At 45.0% G+C, this 24,765-nt stretch overlaps 2 protein-coding genes and 1 pseudogene across 2 annotated transcripts; all 3 read right to left on the minus strand.

Annotated features, from left to right (window-relative positions):
- Nucleotides 1–959: 959 nt before the first annotated feature.
- MOGAT3 (monoacylglycerol O-acyltransferase 3) lies at nt 960–6,848 on the minus strand. Its single transcript, XM_043962513.1, has 8 exons — nt 6,670–6,848; nt 6,372–6,468; nt 6,115–6,222; nt 5,926–5,996; nt 5,254–5,458; nt 4,803–4,977; nt 2,149–2,345; nt 960–2,052 (listed from the first exon to the last, which is right to left on the minus strand). Exons 2-8 carry the CDS (start codon nt 6,442–6,444, stop codon nt 1,898–1,900), a joined length of 984 nt encoding a protein of 327 aa, XP_043818448.1. The 5' UTR covers nt 6,445–6,468; nt 6,670–6,848; the 3' UTR covers nt 960–1,897.
- A 402-nt stretch (nt 6,849–7,250) lies between these two features.
- Nucleotides 7,251–7,953, minus strand: LOC122725608 (annotated as a pseudogene).
- A 5,959-nt stretch (nt 7,954–13,912) lies between these two features.
- Nucleotides 13,913–24,683, minus strand: PLOD3 (procollagen-lysine,2-oxoglutarate 5-dioxygenase 3). Its single transcript, XM_044001666.1, has 19 exons — nt 24,186–24,683; nt 23,415–23,506; nt 23,120–23,256; nt 21,683–21,846; nt 21,307–21,419; nt 21,008–21,071; nt 20,688–20,785; nt 20,070–20,171; nt 19,552–19,677; nt 18,932–19,053; nt 18,400–18,504; nt 18,122–18,247; nt 17,270–17,411; nt 17,065–17,178; nt 16,770–16,838; nt 16,283–16,387; nt 15,779–15,925; nt 14,779–14,904; nt 13,913–14,369 (listed from the first exon to the last, which is right to left on the minus strand). The coding sequence occupies exons 1-19, from the start codon at nt 24,367–24,369 to the stop codon at nt 14,214–14,216; spliced, it is 2,292 nt and encodes a 763-aa protein (XP_043857601.1). The 5' UTR covers nt 24,370–24,683; the 3' UTR covers nt 13,913–14,213.
- Between the last annotated feature and the right edge of the window lie 82 nt (nt 24,684–24,765).

Consider the following 24,765-nt stretch of genomic DNA (forward strand, 5'->3'; position numbering starts at 1 on the left):
CTTCACAAGGTGTTTAGCCATTAATAACTAATAGACAGAGAGAATGAAGGTAAATGAGAGTGCTGATGATATAGGGGACAATCAGCTGTAGGAGATGGTATGGAACAGGATCACTTCTGCATGAAGAGTTCACCTTGGCTAGGACATATAATAATAGGTGCTTTAAAAATATTTGTTGGGGCAGCTAGGTGGTGCAGTGGATAGAGCACCGGCCCTGGAGTCAGGAGTACCTGGGTTCAAATCCAGCCTCAGACACTTAACACTTACTAGCTGTGTGACCCTGGGCAAGTCGCTTAACCCCAATTGCCTCACTAAAAAAATTAAAAAATTTAAAAAATATTTGTTAACATGACCAAAAAAAAGAGGCCATTGAAACATTTTTTAAATGTACAGAACAAAAGGAAACATTGATAAGAAAGCATAGACAAGCAGGATGTTTTTTAAATAAACATAAAAATTTCTCATTTAGGTTTTTTTAACCAAGCAGTATGAAGTGGAAGTTCATTATAGCATCCTCCTTTTTTATGTTCTGATGAATGTATGGAAGTTCTCTTTTTGGTCTTTAAATTCCAAATTTTAAAAAAAGAAAAAAGGGTCCTCAAACATTTGAGGAAAGGTTATAAATATAGGCAAAGAGAAAGGATAATGCATATCAAGGTGTATGTGTGGAACCAACCACACTGAATTCCAGGAAGGCCAGGACCATGTTTTACCAAACCTTCACAAGCAATTCAAATTGGTTTTACAGGTGCTGTGGGAGTTCAGAAGTGAACTCCATGAGGTTGGTGCAGTCATTGAAGTCTTGGTGGAAAAATGGAACCAGAGCTAGACCCTGAAGGATAAGTGGGATATGGCTACTTGGAGAAACATTACAAGTGTTTTATTGGGAAAGAAATAGTAACATTTTTATTGAAAAAAATTAATAGTAACAGAAGCAGAACCAAGTGGTACTTGGGAAGGGACCTTAGAACCATAGTGGGGTAATAAAATCAACTGAATAAAAATTTTATTGAATACACAATTTAGTTTGGCTGAAATGTACAGTTGTGTATAGGACAGAAAGGATAAGGCTGAAAAGGTTTTAACTGTCAGACAGACTCTCAAATGCCAGGCTAAACAAATCTGCAAAATGAGAGAGCTAGCCTGGATTTTCTCTAAGATCCTTTCTAATGTTATCATTCTACAATTCTAGGAACAAATAAATCCCTGTTCCATCTACCTTTCCAAAGAATTTCTAATGCCTCATCCAAGGGAAGAGACAAATTCAGAATAGCCAGTCTCTTCCCTTTTCCTCTAGCCAGGTAAGTAATCTGACCCCACCCTACACAACCAACTTTATTTCCTTGCTACACCCTAGGGGTCAACAAAGCTAACAATGTTCACTCCTGCCAACAAAAGTTTATATTCTTCCCCTCCTCCCTCTACCCTAGCCCCACCTAAATCTTGGAAAGTCTTTGAGCAGCCAGATCCTACCCACCTAACTCCATCGAAGTCCAGCTCAAGTGCCAGCTCAAGTCAAGAAGGCTTTCTTGACTGCTCTAATTTTCACTGACACTGCCCCCCTCCCCAAGTTTAGCACTCAATTAATTTCACACCATTTTCTATAGAGCTTTCTGATTGCCTCTTAGCTCCTGGGCAGATGGTACTCCCATGTTCTAGCTAGACCAAGCACAGCTAGAGTAGTTACATAGTAGGTGCTCATTCCATACTTGACTTATTCCCCCATGTGACCATAGGGAGGGAAGAGTATTTATTAGAGGGAGAGGGCATGTTTTCCAAGCAAGAGCAGATAGAAATCCACTTCCCAGGGTCACACCTGCAAAGGGCTAGAGCTAGGGCTAGGAAAGGGAAATGCATAGTGTAGGGGTAGCGGTGGTGGTGACACAGGGGCAGACCCTTAGACAAAAGTGAGATGGGTGGAAGGAGAGACTCCACAGCTTTCTTTATGTTCCTCAAACATCTGTTCCAAAGCCTCCATGTAGAGCTTGTGATACTGGTTGACCTCTTCTTGGCTGGGATTAGGGCGATAGGGAACTGGGATGGGGCGGCCAACTAAAGGGAAAAAAGGGTTTGTGGGTTAAAAGGCAATCCAAAATGGGAGGCCGTCTCACCCATAAGAAACAAACTTCAGAGGAAAAAGGAACTCACCAACAGTGGTAATAGGCACAGGGAAGGGTAGCAGTCCCCAGGGGAAGAGGAGACCCCGGCCCCAGAATATGCAGGGAGCAAAGCCTGTGAGTTTCTTGAAGGCTACCTGCAAAGCCCTCTGCCAGGACCCTATCCCGAATGATGTTTGTGTGAAGATTTCATTCTCCCCAAAGGAGTATACAGGAACCAGGGAGGCCCTGTAAGACAGAGATTTGTTGTTCAGTTGTTTCAGTTGTGTCTGATTCTTCATAGTCCCATTTGGAGTTTTCTTGGCAAAGATACTAAAGTGGTTTGCCCTCTCCTTCTCCGTATCATTTATAGATGAGGAAACTGAGGGAAACAGGGTTAAGTGACTTACCCAGGGCCACACAGCTAGTAAGTTTCTGCGACAGGATGGCCTGGCACTCTATCCACTGCACCATCTAGCTATCCTAAAAGCAGGTTAAGAAAGGGAACAGAGGGGCAGCTAGGTGGTGCAGTGGATAAAGCACTGGCCCTGGATTCAGAAGGACCTGAATTCAAAGCCAGCCTCAGACACTTGACACTTACTAGCTGTGTAATCCTGGGCAAGTCACTTAATCCCCATTGCCCCGCCAAAAACAAAAACAAAAACAAAAAAAAACGGAACAGAGAGAAGAAAAAAAAAGAGACAAGCAGTCAGGCCACAGAGGTACCCTAATTCCTCACTCCACCCCAGCTCCCCCATCACCATGCAGACAATGCCCAAGAAGCTGGAAGAGAAGAGAAAGATGGAAAAAAATAGAGACTGTGCAGATGAGATAAATTTACACTGGGTTCCTGTTAGTGACTCTATTGCCAGCTCAATGTTCTGCTTTCAACAGTAGCACTACACTCATACTCCAGTTGGTAGCTGCTCCAAAGGTGTGGACCTCAGAGGTTACTAATAATGGGATTCGGTTGTGGACACTACCATTGCAAAGAAGCTCCTACTAAACACCCCTGGGTCAGAGGTAGAGCTGGAACTCAGGAAGACTTTAGATCAAATTCCAACTCTGGGGGCAGCTAGGTGGCGCAGTGGATAAAGCACCGGCCCTGGATTCAGGAGTTCCTGAGTTCAAATACAGCCTCAGACACTTACTTAACCCTTGTTAAGCCGTAAAATGGAAATGATAATAACACCTATCTTCCAGGTTTGTTGTGGGGATCAAAGGAGATAATATCTGTAAGATATTTTAACAGTGCTTTACTACCTTCTTTTTTTTTGTCTTGTTTTTTTGTTTGTTTGGTTTTTACAGGGCAGTGGGGGTTAAGTGACTTGCCCAGGGTCACACAGCTAGTAAGTGTCAAATGTCTGAGGCCGGATTTGAACTCAGGTACTCCTGAATCCAGGGCCGGTGCTTTATCCACTGCGACACCTAGCGGCCCCCTCTTTACTACCTTCTAACCACCCGTGAAATTGTTACCCTCTAATTTGTTCCCTCACGATCCTGACTCCAAGTCTAACATTCCATCCCCCAATGTCACATTGTCTCAAGTGAAAAAATACTGAACATTTAGATTGGTACCACATACCATTGCAGTTTTCTATCACATTACTCCCCTCTACACACCAACCAAATTGAACGCTATCCTCCCCAAAAATTGATTGTATACTCAGATTTTCTCCAGAACCCCAGAGATCTCTCTTTTATCCACGATTGAGTTCTTACCTATCTTTTAAAGGCCAATGCAAATGTTAAACAATTCCAGGAAGGCACCCCTGATCTACCTCACTGGTACCATCTCCCCCCCCCCCAGACCTTTCAAAGCATCTTTTTGTAATTTCATGAATATGCATTATAGCTATATCTTTTCAGGAATTACCTCCCTACTAAACTGTAAATTCCAAAAAGAGCAAAGCCCATGTTTGTTTTAAACGTTGTATCTCTACTGTCAATTAAATATACTTCTCTCAACATAGAGCAGATGCTAGATAAGGGGTTATTTGTGTTTATGTTAGGATTTAAGACTTACAGAAGAATTTTCATTAATTATCTCATTTAGTGGAACTTAAAACCATATATAGCATAGCAAGAGATAGAAGGCACCTTAGGGGAATCTCCTAAGTCTTTGTTTTTTGGGGGTTTTTTGCAGGGCAATGAGGGTTAAGGGACTTTCCCAGGGTCACACAGCTAGTAAGTATCAAGTGTCTGAGGCTGGATTTGAACTCAGGTCCTCCTGAATCCAAGGCCAGTGCTTTATCCACTGAGCCACCTACCTGTCCCCAAATGAGGGCCATTGAGGCATTTCTTTGGGGGGGGCAGGGCAATGAGGGTTAAGTGACTTGCCCAGGGTCACACAGCTAGTGTCAAGTGTCTGAGGCTGGATTTGAACTCAGGTCCTCCTGAATTCAAGGCCAGTGTTTCATCCACTGTGCCACCTAGTTCCCCGCCCCCCACAAGTGTCTTTCTATAGCACTACACTAGAATATGAAGTTTCCATTGAGTGACAAGGGACGAAGTCTCAAACTTTCCAATAGAGTGTGTGAACCCCAAATGTGTGTGTTGCATAAAACTCAGTCTTCCAGTCTTCTTCCAGCAGGCTACACCACCAGTTCAATACCTTTGCTTTTAAACTCTGGTTCACCCCCAACCCTCTTATTAAATAACCCTATCTCCGGGGCCATTCTTTTGCCTTGATGTCCTCAAACTTACCCATGCCTCAGCGCCAAGCGCACGAAGCCCTTGCGCTTAAGTAGTGTAAGGCAATGTTCTCCAGGGACCCCGTACAGTGACTCATTAGCGCCCCCGACCAAGATGACCACAGCATGGCCAAGCTGGGGCCCCGACAGCAAGAAGTCCAGGCTCTGACGGCTCACTGGGCAAAGCCCTGCGGACAGACTCAGACTCCAAGACCCAAGGACTCAGTCTTCTCCCCCAAAACTCCCCCTTGGCCTTGGTGGGATGGTGGGGTGCTTTTCCTTCCCTCCCCACCACAATCCCTAACACACACGCGCATATACATATACATGCATATACTCTCACTACATCTCATGCTGTAATCCCGGTACCCCGCACTCGAAAGCCATCTCTCCCCCCCCCCATCTCACACACACACACACACACACACACACACACACACACACACACACACACACACACTCACCACAGCTCATGAGGTAGTCCCGGTATACCGGCAGTCGAAAAAGGCCAGCCAGTCCAGCCAGGAAAGGTCGAAGACCAGGGAATTGACGTGAAAAACCATTGCTTTCGGTGGCAAAATTACAAAAAGTTCCAGCGCATATGATCCCATGGGGGTGTGAGCCCAGCACATAGTTTTTGTCAGGGGGCAGTTCTGCTGTCTTCACCAGCTTTGCGGAGAAGGGGTGTGTGTGGGGATTGGGAGCGGAGCAACACCGGCTGAAACACCAACACCAACACCGAACCCCGCCCCAAACCTCTCTAATTAAAAGACTTCTTCCAGAGATTAAAGAGCCCTTCCTTCCCACCTACTCCAGTGCCCCCCCCCTCCCGGGAACAAATTTGGGAATTTAAGAATTTAATCTCTACAGGGAGTCAAAGATATCAAAAGATCAGCCCCACCTGGAATGAGAAGAGCCTTTCCATCCCAACCTTTAATCTTGAGGATTGGAGGAATTAAAGGTAGAGCGGGCAGAGAGATTACACCCATACCACCACCACCATCACCTCCCTTGTTTTACTGTCCCTCGGACACAAGTTTTGGAGGAAGAATGAATGATCAGGAGGATAGGGTGATTCAGTAGGGAGGAACAGTATTAGGAAATGGGGACAGGCAAACCCAATATCCCTCTCTCACCTTGATGGGATAGTAATCTCTAAAATGTTCCCAAACCTTCCAGTTTCTCACGCACTCAAAGCGCCGACCGCCTGCAAAGGGGAGAGGCGCAGATGGGGAGGTGAAGTCTGAGTGGCGCCCTTCCCCCACCCATTTCTGCCTCACTTTCTCTCTCTTTAAGTTATTTCCTCCAATTCCTCCCCTGCTTACCTCTGTCTGGTGTGTCCCAGTCCACATAAAGCCACACCAAGTAGAGAACGGAGAGGAACCAAAACGGCGTGAAGAGGAGAAAGAGGAGGAGAAGGGAGAAGAAGAGGCCTGTAAAGAGAAAAGGGGTGAAAATTGGGAGAGAAAGATTAACCTTCTACGACCCAGGTGTCCGGGAGGCCCCCACACTCCCTACTCATGCCCTCCCCCCGCCAAATCCCCTTTCCTTTCAGCGATCCAGAAGCAGGGGCCAGCCTCACCCATGAAGAGAAAGGTGAGTACAAATTGATAAACACTGACGATTTCTATTCTCTGCTTCTTCAGGGTCTTCATGGTGGGAGACGGTGAAAGTCAAACCTGTCAGGGAAAAAGTGACCAGAGGGAGGTTGAGGAAAGGAAACTTAATGGACAGTGAAAATAGGAGGGGATGGAAACCGAAGAAGGACTCAGTCAGTGGCACTTCTCACCCGAGAAAGAATCTCAAACGTCCTGAGGCTCTGAAATATTAACAAGCTCCCTTTGCTTACAACTCAAAATAATCTTTGACCTTTGACTTACCTTTCTGGTTAGTCACGGAGCAAAACAGAAAGCAGTCAGCCGTGGCAGGTAGAACATTGGGGGGACAAGGATCCAGAAAGGGAGGTGTTTAGCGAGGGAGCTGGGTCCTTACTGAGGACCAAGGGTAGGAGGGATCTTCTACTTGCTGCCAGCTCCGTTTTTCTCGACCCTTGAGGACCTACTCCAATGTGCAGATTTTAGGGGGGTGGGTCAAGACGACCTAACTAGGTCGCCGGCCCACCCCCCTGCTCCCATCAAGGGCTTCTTGGGCATCTCAGCTTTCCCTAACTCCCATTCCACCACACACGCATAAGGAAGACAAACACTTTGTTTCCACACACACACACCTTTTTTTCGGTCATAGAGGGGCGGTGGACTGGAAGATACCATCTGCCTCAAGGGAGGGTCATGGGTGGGGAAAGGAGGGAAGAACCTTAAGCTAACCAGCTCCTGGACCAGAAAGAGGTGGCAGTTCAGAGACACCCTTTGAGTTCTTTGAAGAGCTGGAATCGGGTATTCTACACAGTCTTTTTTTTTTTTTAATTAACAGACCATTAGAAAAATAATCATGGTAGAGACCTTTAGTTTAGTCTTCTAATAAGCCTGTTGATCTGGTATTCCTCTGCCAGCATCTCTACCTTCCCCAAAATGCGTAGTCTTTTTCTTCATTCCACCCCTTGGAGAAGATCATTTAAAGGGCCATAGGAAGTTGTTGGCAGCTTTGAAATGCTTGGCAAAGGGTAGATCTCATGGATCAATTCCTCCCTGCAGATAACCCCATATTTGCCAAGAGATTTTGCAATAATGGGATTATCAAGGCAATTATGTTTCTTGTTCTTGCCATAAACACATTTTTCAATCATCATTCACTGACTTCACCTTTAGGTAACCCTATGCCAGTTCATGATTCCACAATCCTTATCATGAAGTCTTGTTAAGATTAAAAGTGCCATTGAAGATTTGGTGAAGAGGAAGAAGCTGTTATACTTTGGAGACCTTTGGGCTAATGATGCCATTGATACCTATGATTCTGATCACAAAAACTAACTTGGGTTCAGCCAGCTTTGTGTGCCATTCAAGCCAGATAGATTTTATTTCTGTACATCTGTCTGTCTGTACTCCTTAGGGTAGGCTTGAGCTTTTTCATAGATTTCTTTTCTCCATATCTTATGGAGCATTTTTATAGCCACATTCCTCTTTAGCCTTCAGTATTGCAAAGGCCTTTTGCTTTCTCAGAAGGGATTCTGGAATGGATGGTAGTTTCTTTTCTTCTATGCCCACCATGATTATGGCCAAAAAAAAGAGAGCTCTACATAGAGTCTTTGCAAGCTCTTACACCTGGGCTTTGCTCAGGAGTGGGGGGCCCCCACTGTAAGGCAAAGGCTTGTCACATAAAGATCCTTCAGCCTCCCCAAGACACCAAAACACCCCTGATACAGAAATCCACCCCACATCTCTCAAATGACACAGACTTCAAGCTCATGAAAAGCTCTCCGAACCTACTATCCAGTAAAGAGCAAGTCAAGGTCTGGGGGAAAGAGGGATCACTCTATGCCTGCCATGTCATGTGTCTGCACTGTGTGTCAGGCTAGAGCCACCTCTACCAAAATCCAGGCACAGGGAAGGAAAGGAAAGAGGAGACCCAAAGTCATTCATGGGACAAATGGAAATTGCAGGAAAATGGTGAGACAGGTAGGGTTTGTGTGTGGTGGATTTCTCTATCTTTGGGAATCATAGGAGTCTCCTGGAGCACCAGCCCCTCAAACTGGGGGAGCAAAGCTGGAAAGACAGATTCTGGGATCACTTGGCAGAAGTGGGAAGTTGTAGACAGGCATCTGGACCTAGTACTGGAAAGGATGGCATTAGGGAGGGAACTTACAAAGCTGGGAAAGGGAGAGTTTCACTGAGTAGTGGGATGGGTGCCCAGAAAGGCAGGAAGCCAAGACAGCTCAAACACAAAGTCAGGTGCAAGCCAATCAGCCTCTGAAGTATGTCACAGGCCTTCAACTACCACTTCACACCAGCTGACCACTGAAAACTCATTCAGGGCTGGGCCCCAGTGGCTCCTGAAGCTCTTCTGCACCTGCTGTCAGTTTCTCTCTCCCCTCATTCCTGAAATCAAATCTCTGAAAGCTAGGCATCTAGCTCCTGACTTGCACCCCTTCCCTCCCCTACCTTGCCTGAATATTAATTTGATAAATTCCTTCTGATTCCACATCTGAATAGTCATGGCTCCAGGTCTTGCCTCCAGTGCTTCTGTGGGACTTGCCCAGCATGAGAACAGCCATGTGGCCACCCCTTTCCTAGGACAGCAGGTGGACATAACTAGCCTTATTAGAGGAGACCAGACCTGGAAAAAAAGAGAGGATCTAAGAAAAAAACCAAAACAAACCCATAAAGGGCAGCTAGGTGGCATAGTGGATAAAGCGCTGGCCCTGGATTGAGAAGGATCTGAGTTCAAATCCGGCCTCAGACACTTGACACTTACTAGCTGTGTGACCCTGGGAAAGTCACTTAACCCCCATTGCCCCACAAAAAGAAAAAAAAAGAAAAAATAAGAGAGAGAGGATCTATGGAACCCTATGGCGAACCCTATGGAAGTGGAAGCCAAAGATATAGTTATGGGAAGGATCTGGCACCACCAAATTCCCTTCAACTAAGGGAAAGAGAAAGGGATATTGGGATGGCAGGGGGTGATGCACAGAACAGGGTGAGTGGGTTGAATAGTCTACCTTGAAATCTTCCCATCTGGCCAGAGTACCTCTCAATCCTCCTTTCCTAGCTGACTTTCCTCTGCTGATAAAGCGAGTGTGCAGAGTTGTGGGATTGCTGACATTCACAGATATGGGGAAATAGTCACAGAAAAATCTCCAGACAACCCAGATGCAGACTCAGGCTTGAGTGTCTGTCCCCAACCTGTGTATGTCTTTGTCCCTATAAAGCCAGACAATGTACAGGATAGTGAGGAGCCAGATTCATTCCAGTTTCAGCTGCCAGAAGAAAGACAATTGGGCAAACCTGAGCTAAAGATTGGGGGTAAGAGGAAGGAAGAAATCTTCGGGTCCCAGGGATCCAGCCTCATCTCTGGTCCTGAGAAACAGTGGCACTCTGGTCCCTCCCACAGACTTCAGGAACACTGCAAACTCAGGAACACCCCAAACCAGTCACCCAACAAAATAAGCACCCACCACTCATGGTCTTACCTGAGGTCCTGGAGGAAACTAGTTCCAGTCTTGTGGAATTTCTTTGCAATTCAGTGGCATTGGCCTCCTTGCCGGTGCCTTCCTTCTGTTGATTATTTCCTATTTGTCCTGTATATAGCTTGCTTGTACACAGCTGTTGGCATGTTGTCTACTCCATTGGATTGTTAGTTCCTTCTGAGCTGAGACTATCTTTTTACCTTTCTTTGTATTCCCATTGTTTAGCAAAGTGTCTGGTATATAATGATAGATGTTTAATAAATATTTATTGAATGACTAAGAGTAGAGTCCTGGGGTGTTTTACAAGAGGGAATGAGATGGAAACTGTCATTTGTCAATCCACAAATTGAGCTCCTGTGTGAGGCACTAATGCCCATATGCTAGTTCTTAGATTCTAACCAGCTTATCTCTCCCATCAAAAAATAAAAACAACAACAAAAAAGGAAAACCTTTTCCCTGCTCCTTAATTCTGACTCCCCTATTTTTTTATAAATAAATTTTTATTCATATTTTCTGTTTTTTTATACCATTATAGTATCCCATATATCCCTCCCCTTTGCCCTCCAGAGAGCCATCCCATATGACAAATAGTTTGGGTTTTTTTAGAGAAAAAGCCAGCACCACTAGCTGATATATTTTAAAAGTCCAAAAATGTGTAATGTGTAACAACTGTGAACCTCTCACTTCCACAGAGGTGCATACAGGTTGGGGATGTCTTCTCACATCTCTTCATTCAAGTCCTATTTGAGCTTTATAATTTTGTTACTATTGCTTTTAATTGTGTATATTATTTTTGTGACTCTGCTTACTTCACCCTATATCAGTTCATGTAGATCTTTTCATGCTTCTCCATATTCATCAAACTCATCATTTCTTACAACACAATAATTTGCTTAGTTGTTCCCCAATTGAAGGGCAGCTACTTTGTTACTAATTTTTAGCTATTACAAAAAGAGCTTGAATATTTTGAAGTGTATGGGGACTTATTTTTCTTATCAATGACTTCCTTGGAGTATAAGTCTAGTAATGGAGTTTCTGGTTCAAAGGATATAGACATTTAAGTCAAGTTATTTGCATAATCCCAAATTGCTTTCTTTCTTTTCTTTTCTTTTTTTCTTTTCTTTTTCTTTTCTTTTCTTTCTTTCTTTCTTTTCTTTCTTTTTTTTTTTTTTTGCAGCAATCAAGGGTTAAATGACACAGCTAGTAAGTGTAAACTGTCTGAGGCCTAATTTGAACTCAGGTCCTCCTGACTCCAGGGCCAGTGTTCCAAATAGCTTTTCAAAGTGGTTGTGCTATTTCATAACTCAATCAACAAGGTACTTATATGCTTATTTTTCCACAACCTCTCCAGCATTAACTCTTGTCATTTTTGTAAATTTGCAGGGTGTGAAGTAAAACCTCAAAGCTGTTTTGATTTGCATTTTTCTTATTATTAGTGATTTGGAACACTGTTTCATGTGGATGTGAATACTTTCCAGTTCTTTTGAGAATTGTTTGTTTATATTCTTTAACCATTTATCTATTGGGGAATAGCTATTAGTCTTACATATAGTTATTATTAATAATTCTTGGATACCGAGCCATTATCAGAGAAATTTGATACAAAAATTTCTTTTTCCTGTTTGAGCACTTCCATTCTTATTTTAGATGTATTAATGGTGTCTGTGCAGAAGCTTTTCAGTTTCAAGTTATCTTAGTTATCTATTCTTGTTTGGTAAAGAATACATCTCCTTCCCATAGCTATGACATATATGATTTGGTTTTCCTCTAATTTTTTATCTTTTATATTATAATATTTCGGTTGCATATCCATATAAAATGTATTGTGGAGTGTAGTTTAAAATGTTAGTCTAAGCCTAATTTCTGCCAAACTGCTTTCCAGTTTTCCCAAAAGTTTTTATGAACTAGGGAGTTTTTCCCTAGGTAATTTATGTTTTCCACTTTATGAAACACTGGTTATTGAGTTCCATTGTTTCAGAAATTCCCTCATCTAGTCTGTTCTATTGATCTATCTCTCTATTCTTTAACCAACACCAGTTTTGATAACTGTTGCTTTATAATATAGTTTGAGGTATGGGAGTGCTAGTTCCCCTTCATTCTTACTTCTTTCCATTTCCCTTGATATTCTAGATGGGATTTTTTTCCAAATGAATTTTGTCATTATTTTATCAAGTTTTGTATAGTATCCTTTTGAGTGGTTGATATAACATTATTTTTTTTTCAGTGAGGCAATTGGGGTTAAGTGATTTGCCCAGGGTCACACAGCTAGTAAGTGTCAAGTGTCTAAGGCCGGATTTGAACTCAGGTACTCCTGAATCCAGGGCCAGTGCTCTATCCACTGCACCACCTAGCTGCCCCTTGATATAGCATTAAAAGGGTAAGTTGAACACTGAGAAGAGAAAAGCTGGCAGCAGGCACAGAAGGCCTTCAGGAGCAACAATGGCCCATCTCTGAGTGGAACTTCAGTGTGTGAAGTATGAAGCAGTAATAGAAAGAAAGTAGAGAGTTTCACTAACCAGTGGGATGAGTGCACAGAAAGGCAGGAAGCAGAGCCAATCAGCTACCACTCTAGGGAGTTTATGATGTATTCAATAGATAAGGAAAAGTCTTGACTGGTGCTGTGATTAGAGCAGCACCCTATAAATATTACTTTGCAGGCCTGTGAAGAGAGGACTAGAGTGGAAGCCAAGAAACCATTTATTAGGTAATAATTACTGCAATAGCAGTAATCCCATCAGATGACCTGCATGAGTGCAGTGAGAGCAGAAAATAGGGGGCAAAATGGAAACACTGCCAAGACCAACAAGGACTTCTGCAAGCGAATTGATGTGACAAGGAACTTGCAGGAATGTTTTGTGACTGTTTGAATGATTGGCAATATAGTTGACAGTGATAGGGAAGTCAGGGGAGACTTCAGGGTCATGTAAGCAATAGAATGGAGGACTAAACATTTTCTCTGATCCCCATGACCTCTTAAACCTCTCCAAAATATAAATTATGTGCCAAAAACAAAGCATCTTCAGCTGTCTTCATGGTTTAAGACACCCCAGAATCCAAAAGAAGGTAAAAAAAGATAAAACAAAATACCTATGAAGTGATGCTTACTGATCCTGATCTCATTCAGCGCCTGTTCCCTGGGTGCCATGTGACTATCAATGAGGTTGAACTAGCAGACCCAAGTACATGACATAGGCTTACATCAATCAAAACACACACCAGCACCCTGGTTGTCCCTACTCCTTTCTGGTGCCAGGAAGATCCTGACTCCAGGCTGCTGAAGTTTGCTCAGGTCTTGACAGCCAGCATGGCCATAGCCCCTCAGAAGCAAAAGCCTACTGGAGGCTGCAACCCAAATGTACCAATGCTGCAAAGCCCTGAATTGCTGATGCTGGGCCAGAGATCTGAGGAACAGGGGGATTGGAACAGTTTACCAGGACAGAACACCATGGTTGTAGGGGACTATGTAGCACTCCACCATGCCTGGGCATCCAGCTGGGGCTAGTTCTGACCATTCAAAAGACATTTAGGGTGTACACCTAAACCATGACTTACCCAATGTGGGAGGAAGTTAAGATGCTTTGAGATTCAGCCCCAAAAGGAAACCACAATCAGAGGAGGGAGTCAGAAAGTGAATGGTAGGAAAAATAATCCCTCTTTTCCAAAGCTGCTTCAGGCCTTTCCTCTTTCTCTCTCCTTTGTCCATTTCCCTTTGGTAATATCAGTCTTTCCCTGTATTCAGTGATGTGTGGGGATAGTGGTAAATCAATAAGGGATAGAAACCAAAGTATCATAGGATTTAAAGCTAAAAGGAACTTCAGAAATCAACTAGTCCAGGCCCCTCACTTTGAAGATGAGGAACCTGAAACTGAGAATTTAAGTGATATGTCTGGTGTTGCACAGTAAGTAACAAAGTCAGGATTTGAATATAAATCCATGTATTCCAATTCAATGCTCTCTCCACTATCTCAGATGAGAATAAAAGTACAAGAATACTCTTCCCAGAATGGGTACATGGTCGTAGGACACACACATGGACACAAAGGTTACAAATCCTCCTTTATTCAATAACTTATCACGCAGGGAACCTCCCCCAAACATACCACCATTTGTGGCTGAGGGTAGGGAGAGGAAGGACAGGAGTTCCAAGGGCTACCTGAGAGAGCCATGTCAAGGCAAGGTAGACAGACACACACTGAACTGACAAACAGGTGCACAATAAACACACATTGTGGAGCAGAACTCAGAGAAATTCTTCTGTCCCCTCCCCTTAACAATGAGGAAGGGTACTGGACCCAGGGCCTAAGAAGGCACAGTGGTGATAGGACAAAGAAAAGTAGTTTACTGTCAGGGATCCACAAAAGACACCATGATATATCGTGTGCCCTTTGTAGTAGGCAGTCCTTCATGGTAGTGGGTGAGGCGCCCAGGGTGCAAAAGCCCCCAGCCTTTCCTTGGAGATGAGACAATGCAGTCATAACGCAGGAATCGACAGCCTCCTCCCTAAGTGAGGAGAAAAACCCAGGAAAACAAGATATCATGGCAATAAAGTCAAATCCCCAAGGGATAAAGCTGGGATAGGGGTGGAGACTGAAGAGACTGAAGTGAAACAAGGAAGAGGAAGAAATTATATGAGAGATCTAAACAAAGAGAAAATAAGAGTGTGAGTGTTTGCCAAAGAGAAAGAAATAGGAGACAAAAGGAGAAGTGAATATATATATATATAAGATGAGAAAGAAGCTCTCAGGATTATTATTATTTTTTGGACATCTTATGTTTTTCAGTCCTGGGGCCAAGGAGTTGTGGAGATATGAAGGGTATCTCAGAGGGTAGTAAGAAGAGGGTCATTTCATTTGGTTCCCAGAAAGAGGAAGAGCTATCACATGGGGAGGGGAAGAGTATCCCTGCTCACCTCATAATCAAGACCCTTGCTATTGAGTGCAATGTTGAGGGTGAAAGTAGAGGAATCATGATGTGGTCGCAAGGATGGCTGCTCATCTGGCCGGTAGCGGACTACAAAGTTCATCACAGCTCGTGTCTGGGGAAAGATAGAAGAGGATAATGACCTGGGGTCTGCTATGATCCCATAGAATCAGGCCAGGAGGATCACACAGATGGACATGAGAAGGGCCAAGGGAAAGTCCTGGGGGTCCTCAACTAGGACTTCTAGCTTCCTTTTCAACTCTACAGCTACAATCCCATGACCAGGGAGCTGAAGCTGGAGAATGCCTCAAGAAGGCATCAGGCATGCCATAAGGTAGCACTGCTCTTGCCAGTACTCAATGGGGACCAACATTTGTATCCTGAGACTCTTATGTCAGTAATTTCTGCCTTTCAAGCAACTCTACTCCAATCCATCTCTCAGGCTGCATAAGGTTCATGGCAGTTTTCCCCCTTCTTGGGACTCTTGATGTTCAGTGTAGCCAGACCATGATTCATACACACAAATTAGGAGTGCATCTAGTGGGGCAGGTACAGTAAACAAAGCCCTGGACTTAGTATCAGAAGAACTGGGAGCCCTGGCTCAACCACTTGCCAGTTACGTGTTCCTAGACACATCCTCTCTGAGCCTCAGTTTCTTCATCTATAAAATGGGCATGATACCTGTCCCACCTACTTCAGGACTACTGTAAGCATCAAATGAGATCATGGATGTATGAGTCATCTGTAATTGCTGAATATTATGAGAATATTAGCAATTATTTGTTTTCTTACTAACCAACCCTTTCCCCCCATTCCCCATCCCTGAGGGAGGACCTAAAAATAGAAATTACAGTCCCAAAGTGAAAGACATCAGAAGCTCACAGTGATTATTCAGGGAAAAGGAGGGTTGATACTGAGATCTGATGGGAGAAAGTAGATGGGGGTGGGGGTGAAGAGAAGTACTTCCATGACACTTTGCATCACCCAACCTTTGTGTGGTACCCTGGGAATAGGTTTTCTGTCATGGGTCCCACATAGGTTCTCAGGAATTGCAGCCATTCATCCTCATAACCCAACTGCTTCATATGAATGTCCACTGTAGGCACATTCTCATATCCTCCTGCCAGCCTAGAGTCCTAAAGGAGAGAGAGAGTTTGGGCACAAAGAGGTTGAACCATCTCTACTCTTTCCTGTAAATATCCTTTTCTGATGAAAGTTCCTTAAACTCTCACTGCCACTATTGCCACCACCACCCCCCATACTGATCCCCACATCAGCTGTCCCCTTCCTAGAGTCCTATGTCCCCCTTCATCTCCTGGGTTTATATCTCTTTTATCCCCTTCCCCTACCCTCTCATTCATTCCCAAGTCATCCCTAATCCTACCTTCCCCTGTCTTTTTTCTAGGATTCTGTCATCCTCTCCACCCCTCCTTTCCAGAATACTCAGTGTCACATCTCCTGTCTTTCTCCCTCTCCAAGTTACCCCATCCCACCTCGTGCTTTCCCCCAGACCACTGGCCAAAGTTCTCCATCTCTTCAACTAGTTCATCACACATCTGCTCCGACAACAGTGGAAACCAGTACACATCTGGACATGGCTAAAGAGGCAGGGTTGAGGGAGGGAGAGAAAAGAAACATAAGAGTTTTGGAATCCTGATGAAGGATCTAGGTTGACTGATTCATTTTTGGTCAGGTAGAGTGTTGGGGAAACAAAAGAAGGGGTGAGGGCCAGAACGAGGGGGTACAAGGTAGAGAGGGAGAGGCAGTGATAAGGACTAGGAGAATAAAGTGACAAGGATCAGGATCAGGGTGTGAATCAGGGCAGGATGTGTGTGTGTGTGTGTGTGTGTGTGTGTGTGTGTGTGTAGTGTGTGTGTGTACTGGGCTGAGGCAGTGGTTGGGATACTCCCTAGGGAATGGTGTTTTGGGGAAGAAGTCTCCATGTTTGGGTGATGAGGATATTCCCTTAGATGGGCTTACCTGTTCCACTACACCTTCCCCATCAAGTGCCCAAGTGTAGTTCTCATGGATGTATTGCTCTTGCCAGTCCTACAGATAGATCATGAAGGAGACACCACTGATTACTTCTCCAACCCCCAGTCCCAATAGGTTACCACTCTAATATCAGACACCTCAAAATTGCTCCATTCTCCAACTTTCCTCTGGGCCAGGGCAGGGGGTTATTCCCCTGAAAGATGGGATTTAGGGAGAAAGCCAGAAAGGCAACCATTCAGACATCAAGAAGCTTGGGACAAAGGAGTAGTGCCTCCCTCACCAGAGGGTTGTCAAAGATCTGCCAGAGGTCAGGATACAGGTGGTCTGTTCTGTACCGGGCTGTAGACAAAAGTCTCCCAAACTCCTCCTGGTTACTGAGATGGAGGAAGATACCCTAGGGAAGAAAAAAGGTGAGATGAAAAGAATCAGGGAATGGTCCTCCCAGTCTCCACTTGCTTCAGGGACCTAGAGGTCAAATTTCATACCTTATCACGGACAGTCTTGCAGAAAGCCATGTCAGGATCACTCTCACTCTGTGAGAACACTTCTCTCTGGGGCAGCTCTTTCCGAAGTGTCTCTCCCTTAATCAAATAGGCTTGCGATATATATGGTACATTCCATACCCCGCTGTGTATGTGTTGAAGAGGGCAAGGTTAGAATAATAATAAAGTTTATACAGTGTATAAGCTTATGCAGTTACAGTGTCTGTAACTATAATACAGTTACAAAGTATTTTATGTATATTATTTTATTTGATAACTCAGTTCCATATTACTTGAAAGTTTACCTATCTCATAGTCCCATATTGGAATACCTCCACTGTACAGAAGAGGAAACTGAGGCTTAAAGAAGCTAACCAATTCCCTCAAGCTCATACAGGAAGGGAAAGAGCTATAATGGAAACCAGGTCTCTTGATACCCCATGCACTGCTTAGTATACCATGCTGCTGCTACCCTGGTCAACAGAAAGCCCTCCACCCCTGAGGATGTACCAGGTCCATAGAAGGATCGACATAGTTTGTACCCTTTGTACCCATCATAGTTGGGTTTGCCTTGGCCTGCTTCCTGCTTCTCCAAACTCTGCTCCTCTAAGCTATAAAGCCACAAGGGAATGGGTTGTCAAGGGGAAGGTTTATAGGAAGCTGGTCAGGAGGCTACTGTAGTAGTTCAGATGAGAGTAAGTCAATAACCCTTTATTAAGCACCTACTGTGGGCTCAGTGGTGGTAAGGGCCTAAACTAGGGTAAAGGTAGTGTTAGTGTTGAGAAGGGGAGAGGAGAGGTGCAAGAGATGTAGTGGAAGGTAAGGCAGGGATTTCTGCAGAGGAAAAAGACTCACACTCGTTTCCTCTGCACCAGTTCCACATAATCTTCAGATCGAGCATAGTACTCCTCAGGACTCAGTGCCCCCCAGAAATTGGACCAGAGTTTCCCATGTCGGGACAACATGGGAGCTATCACTTTCCTGGAGGGAAAGGGAAGAGAGAGACAGAAATGAGGACTGGGTTGAATAAATCCAAGGGTGACCTAGGGGTGGACATAAGCAGGTCTTCTTGAGATGAGGAATAGGATTTGAGAATCCCTTCAGAGATTTGGAGAGTGAGTCAGCTGGTTGACCTGTTCTCCTCAATGAGGCTGCGCAGGGTCTGGGGGTTTGTGATAACAGCATCTGCATCCAGGCTAAAATAGAATTCACACTCAGCATCCTGACGACAGTTGTCCCTGCAGACAGACAAATGGACTGGTGAGTCCTTAGATGTAAGCCTCCCCTCCTACTTTCTTTTCACCCCCACTCCCAGCTCCCAGAGAAGAGGATAAATGAATTCATACCACAAAATGAATCAAAGACAGAATTCTGGAAAGAATGCTTACTATGGAGAATGGATAATATAAGGAAAAGCAAGGGCTTCACCTTCCCCAGACATCTCCAGGCAGGACCCCACCTAAGCATGGGGAGAGTTGGATTGGCTCAAATATAGGGAGCAGGGATGCCACAGGGCAGAGGCATGGCAGGTTGGACAGTATAGAGGCATAAGGATGGCTAGGTTAACCTGTAATTCTGGAGATAGCCAGGATATAGCTATAGGATGATTGAGTAGGTATGAATATGGCTGAACTGTCCCTTTCCTCCCCCTTCAAATTTACTCACATGGCCATGTCCCGGGCCTGGGCTGGAGTCAGAGCCTCCTCTGGTCCAACAAGCTTCACAGCAGAGAAATGGTCCTGGAGCTGAGGCCAAGCAGCTGCAATGTGGGGCTCATGGTGGACCTCCTGAGGTTGAGGGAAAGAAGGAAAAGACAGAAAAATATTGTATAACAAGGGGCAAAAGAGATGAGGAGCTGGGAGGAAAGTCAAGATTGGAGTGACGGTGAGGTGAGGAAAGGACAAGGGAATAAATTAGAGAAAGTCAGGAGGTCAGGGCCACTAAAGGAGGCAGGATTTCAATTAGGGCTTGATTTGAAATTTCCTTTTTTTTTTTTTTTGAGGCAATTGGGGTTAAGTGACTTGCCCAGGGTCACACAGCTAGTAATTGTAACGTGTCTGAGGCTGGATTTGAACTCAGGTCCTCCTGACTCCAGGGCCGGTGCTCTATCCACTGGGCCACCTAGCTGCCCCTGATTTGAAATAGACAAGCATTATCAGGGCTTGGAGATCCAAATATAAAAGTCCCAGTCATCTATAAGCTTACATTCTATCAGGGTTAAGTAGAGTTATCTCAGAAGGTGATAAGAAGGAGGCATCTTGGGAAAGTGGGATGAGTAAACTCACATTATTATGGAGGAAGAGTGTGATCTGCTCAGGTGGATAGTCAATGAGTAGCAACCTCTGCAGGAATCGTGGCAGGAAAGGAGTTGGTTGTTCCACAAATACGGACAGAAGCACTTTGGGGAAAGGCTGGTGTTGATGGGGCACACGAGGAAGACCGTCACTGAAAAACCTGGCTTCCCCCCACTCCGACCCCAGCAGAGACAGATACTATGTCCCTGATGATACCCATGCATATTTTCAAGCCTGAAGTCCCAGGATGAGGGGAAAGTTACCCGAGGGAGAAGAAACCAAAACCCCACACTCTCTGACAATAGCCCCCTAATGAAGGCAGCAGAGATGGGCCCAGGAAAACCCAGACACTCTTTCTCCACCTCATCCTCCCCAGGAGCTCCCCTAACCCAGATAACTCCTAGCACAATGCTTTGAGCATTGTAGGCAATTAATGTTTGTTACATTAGATTGAATCCTAACTCCTCCATACTATCTCATTCCTTTTCAAATCCTCACACCCTCCTTACCTGCTTCTCCTCGAGTTCTATCTGGTCACGGTCACAGAACCCACAGCCTCCTTCTGGGGTCCAGCCATTGGGGATGTAATTTCCCAAGTAATTCAGCTGAAGCTATTAGAGGGAGAAAAGTCCGAGTCCAGGAGGCTAAGGGGGTCAGGAATTTCACAGAAGTGGGCACAAAGAGGTGGGGAAAGGGGAATTAGAGAGACATTGCAGTCTCCTCATCTGTCCCATTTCTTCTAGAGAAGCTAGGTGACACCGTGACTAAAGCACTGGAATTAAATATGGGAGACTTCAGTTTGAATCCTGCATCAACCAAATTCTAGCTATGTGACTCTGGGCAACTCATTTAACCTTGGAAGCCTCAGTTTCTTCATCTATAAAATGGGGATAATAATACCACCAATCTTACAGGGTTATCATGAGGATCAAATGAGATATTATATCCCAAGAATTCTACAAACCTTAAAGCACTATGTAAATTCTAGCTATATATTATTATTATCATTATTATTATTATTATAAGGGTCATTATGCAAGCATCCAGGATATAGGGGATTGTAATCCCTGAGATAAAAGGGTTCCTTAGGGATGTTAACAGGTCCATGGGATGGGGAGGAAAGGTACCTTGGTGGGTCCATTGCCATGGATCACAACAGGGAGTGTATCATAGGCCACATTCCGAATACGAACCTGATTCCGGTCAAACTTTAATACCACCTCATCTAGCAGAAAGAAGGAAGCCAAGTTTTATACTTCTCATCTCCAGGGCCCATAATACTACAGACATGAATAAATTTTTGTACCCCAAAAGACAGATTCTGAGGGACCTCAATACCAAAACAGTTACATGGACTCCTCTTTATTCTGGGACAGGCACCTCAATTGCCCATGAGAACCTCCCAACCACTCATCAACCTTAGTTGATCCCTCTTCATCTCCCTGACCTATGGCTCCATTGAGATTCTGAAAGATTCGAGATTTGTGATCCAAAGCCAAGCCAAGTTTTTCCTAGAGGGGTCAGAATAGGGAATGTTAATTAAAGGAACCCCCCCCCCAACTTCTTTCCTCCCATATTTCTTTCATATTCCCCAACACTTCTTTCCATCTCCCCAGACTCCCAGATTTTTCTCCGGCTACATTACTTTCCCTCTCCCTCCACCAATGAATTCCAACCCACCCCCCAGGAGATAAGGTATCCCCTTTTCTAGGTCTTTCAGACTTCTTCCCAATCCCCTCTCCTTACTCTGAGCTTGGTGTCCAGGTAGAGCCGAGTGTAGAATAACTGGTCATCATCATCATCCTTGTATTTCCACTGACGAACAATATGATGGATAGTGGGAGCAAAGCCAATGAACCCTGTCAGGTGAGGCAAACTTTGGAACCCAGGGGTCCAACCCCTGAGAGACCAGGTATATAATTCCCCCACCCCTAGCTCTCTGTGCCAGGTCTTATCTCTAGAGTCCCTGTGGGCCCAAGAGCTTGTCTTCCCTATTCCACAAGTTTCTGTCTAAGATCAGGTGTCCATCTCTGATGTTGTCTATCCTTCAATCCAACCCTGAGATTGACCTAGCCCTAGTCACCAAAGTGGCCCAGCTGCCCAGCTCTCCCTGGGCACTTACCTCCAGAATTGAGGAAACGCTTTCCATTTCCAACAGTGGGGTACCTCTCTGCTAACCCCCACTCTGGCCAGCAGAAACTCTCAGCTGAAAAGAGCAAGCGGCTGCCACTCTGAAGAAATTTCCACAGCAACTCTTTGGGGCTGCCAGCTAAAAGTACATCATAGCTGTGTAGAGGAAGAGGAGAGCATCTTATTAGAACCACAGCCTTCTCACTCCCTAGTTGCTACTTTTGCCTATACATTTGTTTGGGTTTTTGTTTTTTATTTTTTAGGTTATACATGTACAATCATGTTAAAGATATTTCCACATTAGTCATGTTGTAAAAGAAGAATCAGAACAAAAGGGAAAAATCATGATAAAGAAAAAGGCAAAAAAAGGGAAAATAGTATGCTTCGATCTGCATTCAGATTTCATGGTTCTTTTTCTGAATGTGGAGAGCATTTTCCATCATGCGTTTTTTGGAATAAGCTTGCATCATTGTATTGCTGAGAAGACCTAAGTCTATCATAGTTGATCATCACACAACATTGCTGTTACAGTGAACAATGTCGTCCTGCTGCTACTCACTTCACTCAGCATCAGTTCACGTAAGGTTTTTCTGAAATTTGCCTGTTTATTGTTTCTTATTGCAAAATAGTATTCCATGACATTCATATACCACAACTTATTCAGCCATTCCCCAGTTGAAGGGCATCCCCACAAGTTCCAATTCTTTGCCACCACAAAAAGAGCAGCTCTACATATTTTTGTACATGTGGGTCCTTTTCCCTTTTTTATGATCTCTTTGAGATACAGACCTAGCAGCACTATTGCTAGGTCAAAGGGTATGCACAGTTTTATAGGCTTTTGTCTGCCCATACATTTGGTGCAAGTCAGAGAAATGTCCCAGTGGCCTTCTAGCCCCAAGACCTCCCTCTGCACTCAAGAGCCCCCTTCTCCCAAGGATGAGTTCCTCCAGGAACCTCTAGTTTGAGGAAGTGAACCATCACCTTCTCACCCTGGAACTTCCCTTCATCTCCTGTGACCTTCTTCCTCTGGAACATTCCTCTGTCCCTGTCCAATTGGTGAGAAAGGGCCCAAGCCAGTTCTGACTGTGTTTCTGGTTTTCTGGACTTGCTCCCTCCTCCCTCAGCTCCCTCTTATGTGTAATCTTCCCCAATTAGAAAAAAACTCCTCGAGGGCAAGAATGTTCTCTCTTTTTGCTTGTATTTGTGTACTGGAGAGAATTTAGCCCAGTGGGTACATTTACAAGTGCTTAATAAATGCAAATTGTGCTTCCCCTTGAGGTCTCTCTGCACATCTCAAAAATGACCTCTAATATATCCTTCCAGCTCTAACTATGATTCATGATCTTGAGCCTTTGCCCATTCAGGGTCTCTTCCAATGACCTTTCCCCTGCCCCACCTCCAGCTCAATCAGTCATTCCCAACGCTTTACCTGTCCACAAACATGATGACCATATCCTTTCTTTCAGCATATTTCTCCATCTCCTTCTTCAACCATCGAACCTTCTGACCCCCTCCAACTGTTCGAGCCACATCTCCTCCTCTCCATTCTTCTCCTAAGCCCAGGGTCTGTTGGAGAGAGAGAGAGAAAATGCCAAGAAGAATGTTTGTCTTAGCCAGAGGAACCCTGCTCCCCTCAAGGACCCTGACAAACAGTGCACAGATCTTCCAGCTTCCCTTCCCCAGCACACATTCCCAAATTCCCTGCCCACCTGAGGGTTCCTTACCTGAACAGTGTAATTGAAAAACTTTGCAGACTGCAGGAATCTCAAATATCCTTCTGTCTCCTCTGTAGCAGCAGTGATTACCAGTAGTTTATCTAAAATAGTGACCAGTTAATAAGGACTCCCTTCCCCAAAGAATACTCCTAGTCCTCCACCCAAGGAAGACATAAAGTCATTGATCTAGAGCTGAAAAAAACCTCAGAAGGAAGACAAAATCTTCATTTTACAGACGAGGAAACTGAGTCTTAGGAAGTTTAAGGCCCAAAGTCACCTACCTCTCAAACCCAAACTCACAGAGTGGTATATATCCCCAAATCTATTCCAGACCTCCTAATTTCTACTGAAACCCATCTCCTTTAGCTCCTAAACCTTTCTTGTGCCTTTAACTTCCCTGTCTCTGTTAAACTGTTCCCCCTCAGCCTCTGTTTCTGTGTCTTATCCAGGCTCCTATTTTACATGTGAGTAAGAATAAGAATGTTAGGTGGGGGAGGGGAGCTAAGGAAAAGGAGATGTAACGGGGGGGGGGGGGGGGGGGGAGGGAGGACAATGTGTTCGTTGCCCCCTTTGTGGATCAAAATAGAGAAGCCAGAGAAAACTGAGTCTGGGCTTTGCTTTGCTTCTCAAATTTCCCACTCCTTTTCACCACCCTGGGGGCTCCAGATAGAGGACCTCGGGTGTAGTGGCCCGCTCTCCCCCTTCCACGCCATCCAAAAGCCAGCTCGCTTTTTCCAGCTCCCCAGTCATGGCCCCCTTCCGCACTCCGCTGCCACTAACCAGGATTGACTCTCTCCCCACCACCGAGGGTGGCGGCATCATCCGCTACTGAAGCTGATGTTGAGGCCGAGACGCCTGGGTGTCCCGGCAGCGGCAGCGGCAGCAGCAACAGCAGCAGCAGAGGTGACGGTCTCAGCTGAAGCCAGAGCCGGAGCCAGAGGCAAGGCAAACCTGGGGCGCTCATGGCGGGGCGCGGACAGTGACACTGACCAGGCCAGACACCGGCGAGCGCACACCAGCCTGGGCTGCAGAGGAGACTCTAGAGATCCCAGCTCGAGAAAGGGAGCATCGGAGAAGGGAAAGGATTGGGGATAGCTTCGGGGAGCGAGGAGGGGGTGTCCGGGAAGACCTGGGGGAAAAAACACGTAACCCAAGGCGACGGAAACTGAAATCCAACTCTCAGACAAGGCGGGGATTGTGCTAGGGCTAGCAGACGCTTTACAGGGGGCACGTCTAGGGAAGTGGGCAGGGAAAATTAGGGAGAGTAGGGCGGGGAGGGGAGAAGGGAAAGGATTTGGGAGGAGGGGAGGTGGGGAAACAGAATTAGGAGGAGATTGGAAAGGAAAGGGGGCAAAGGTTT

Source organism: Dromiciops gliroides, chromosome 4 (assembly GCF_019393635.1).
Source record: "Dromiciops gliroides isolate mDroGli1 chromosome 4, mDroGli1.pri, whole genome shotgun sequence".
Classification (NCBI taxonomy): Eukaryota; Metazoa; Chordata; class Mammalia; order Microbiotheria; family Microbiotheriidae; genus Dromiciops; species Dromiciops gliroides.

Excerpts from the sequence above, each read along its gene's own strand:
- PLOD3 (XM_044001666.1), bottom strand. The coding sequence starts at position 24,369 with ATGAGCGCCCCAGGTTTGCCTTGCCTCTGGCTCCGGCTCTGGCTTCAG. Across the intron at positions 19,054-19,551 it reads CACTCTTCCTCCATAATAAT|GAGGTCCACCATGAGCCCCA; the intron begins GTGAGTTTACTC and ends CCTCAACCTCAG. Across the intron at positions 18,248-18,399 it reads AGCCTCATTGAGGAGAACAG|GAAAGTGATAGCTCCCATGT; the intron begins GTCAACCAGCTG and ends CTTTCCCTCCAG.
- MOGAT3 (XM_043962513.1), bottom strand. The coding sequence starts at position 6,444 with ATGAAGACCCTGAAGAAGCAGAGAATAGAAATCGTCAGTGTTTATCAA. Across the intron at positions 5,997-6,114 it reads CTGGGACACACCAGACAGAG|GCGGTCGGCGCTTTGAGTGC; the intron begins GTAAGCAGGGGA and ends TCCCCTTTGCAG. Across the intron at positions 5,459-5,925 it reads GAGATTACTATCCCATCAAG|CTGGTGAAGACAGCAGAACT; the intron begins GTGAGAGAGGGA and ends TTCTCCGCAAAG.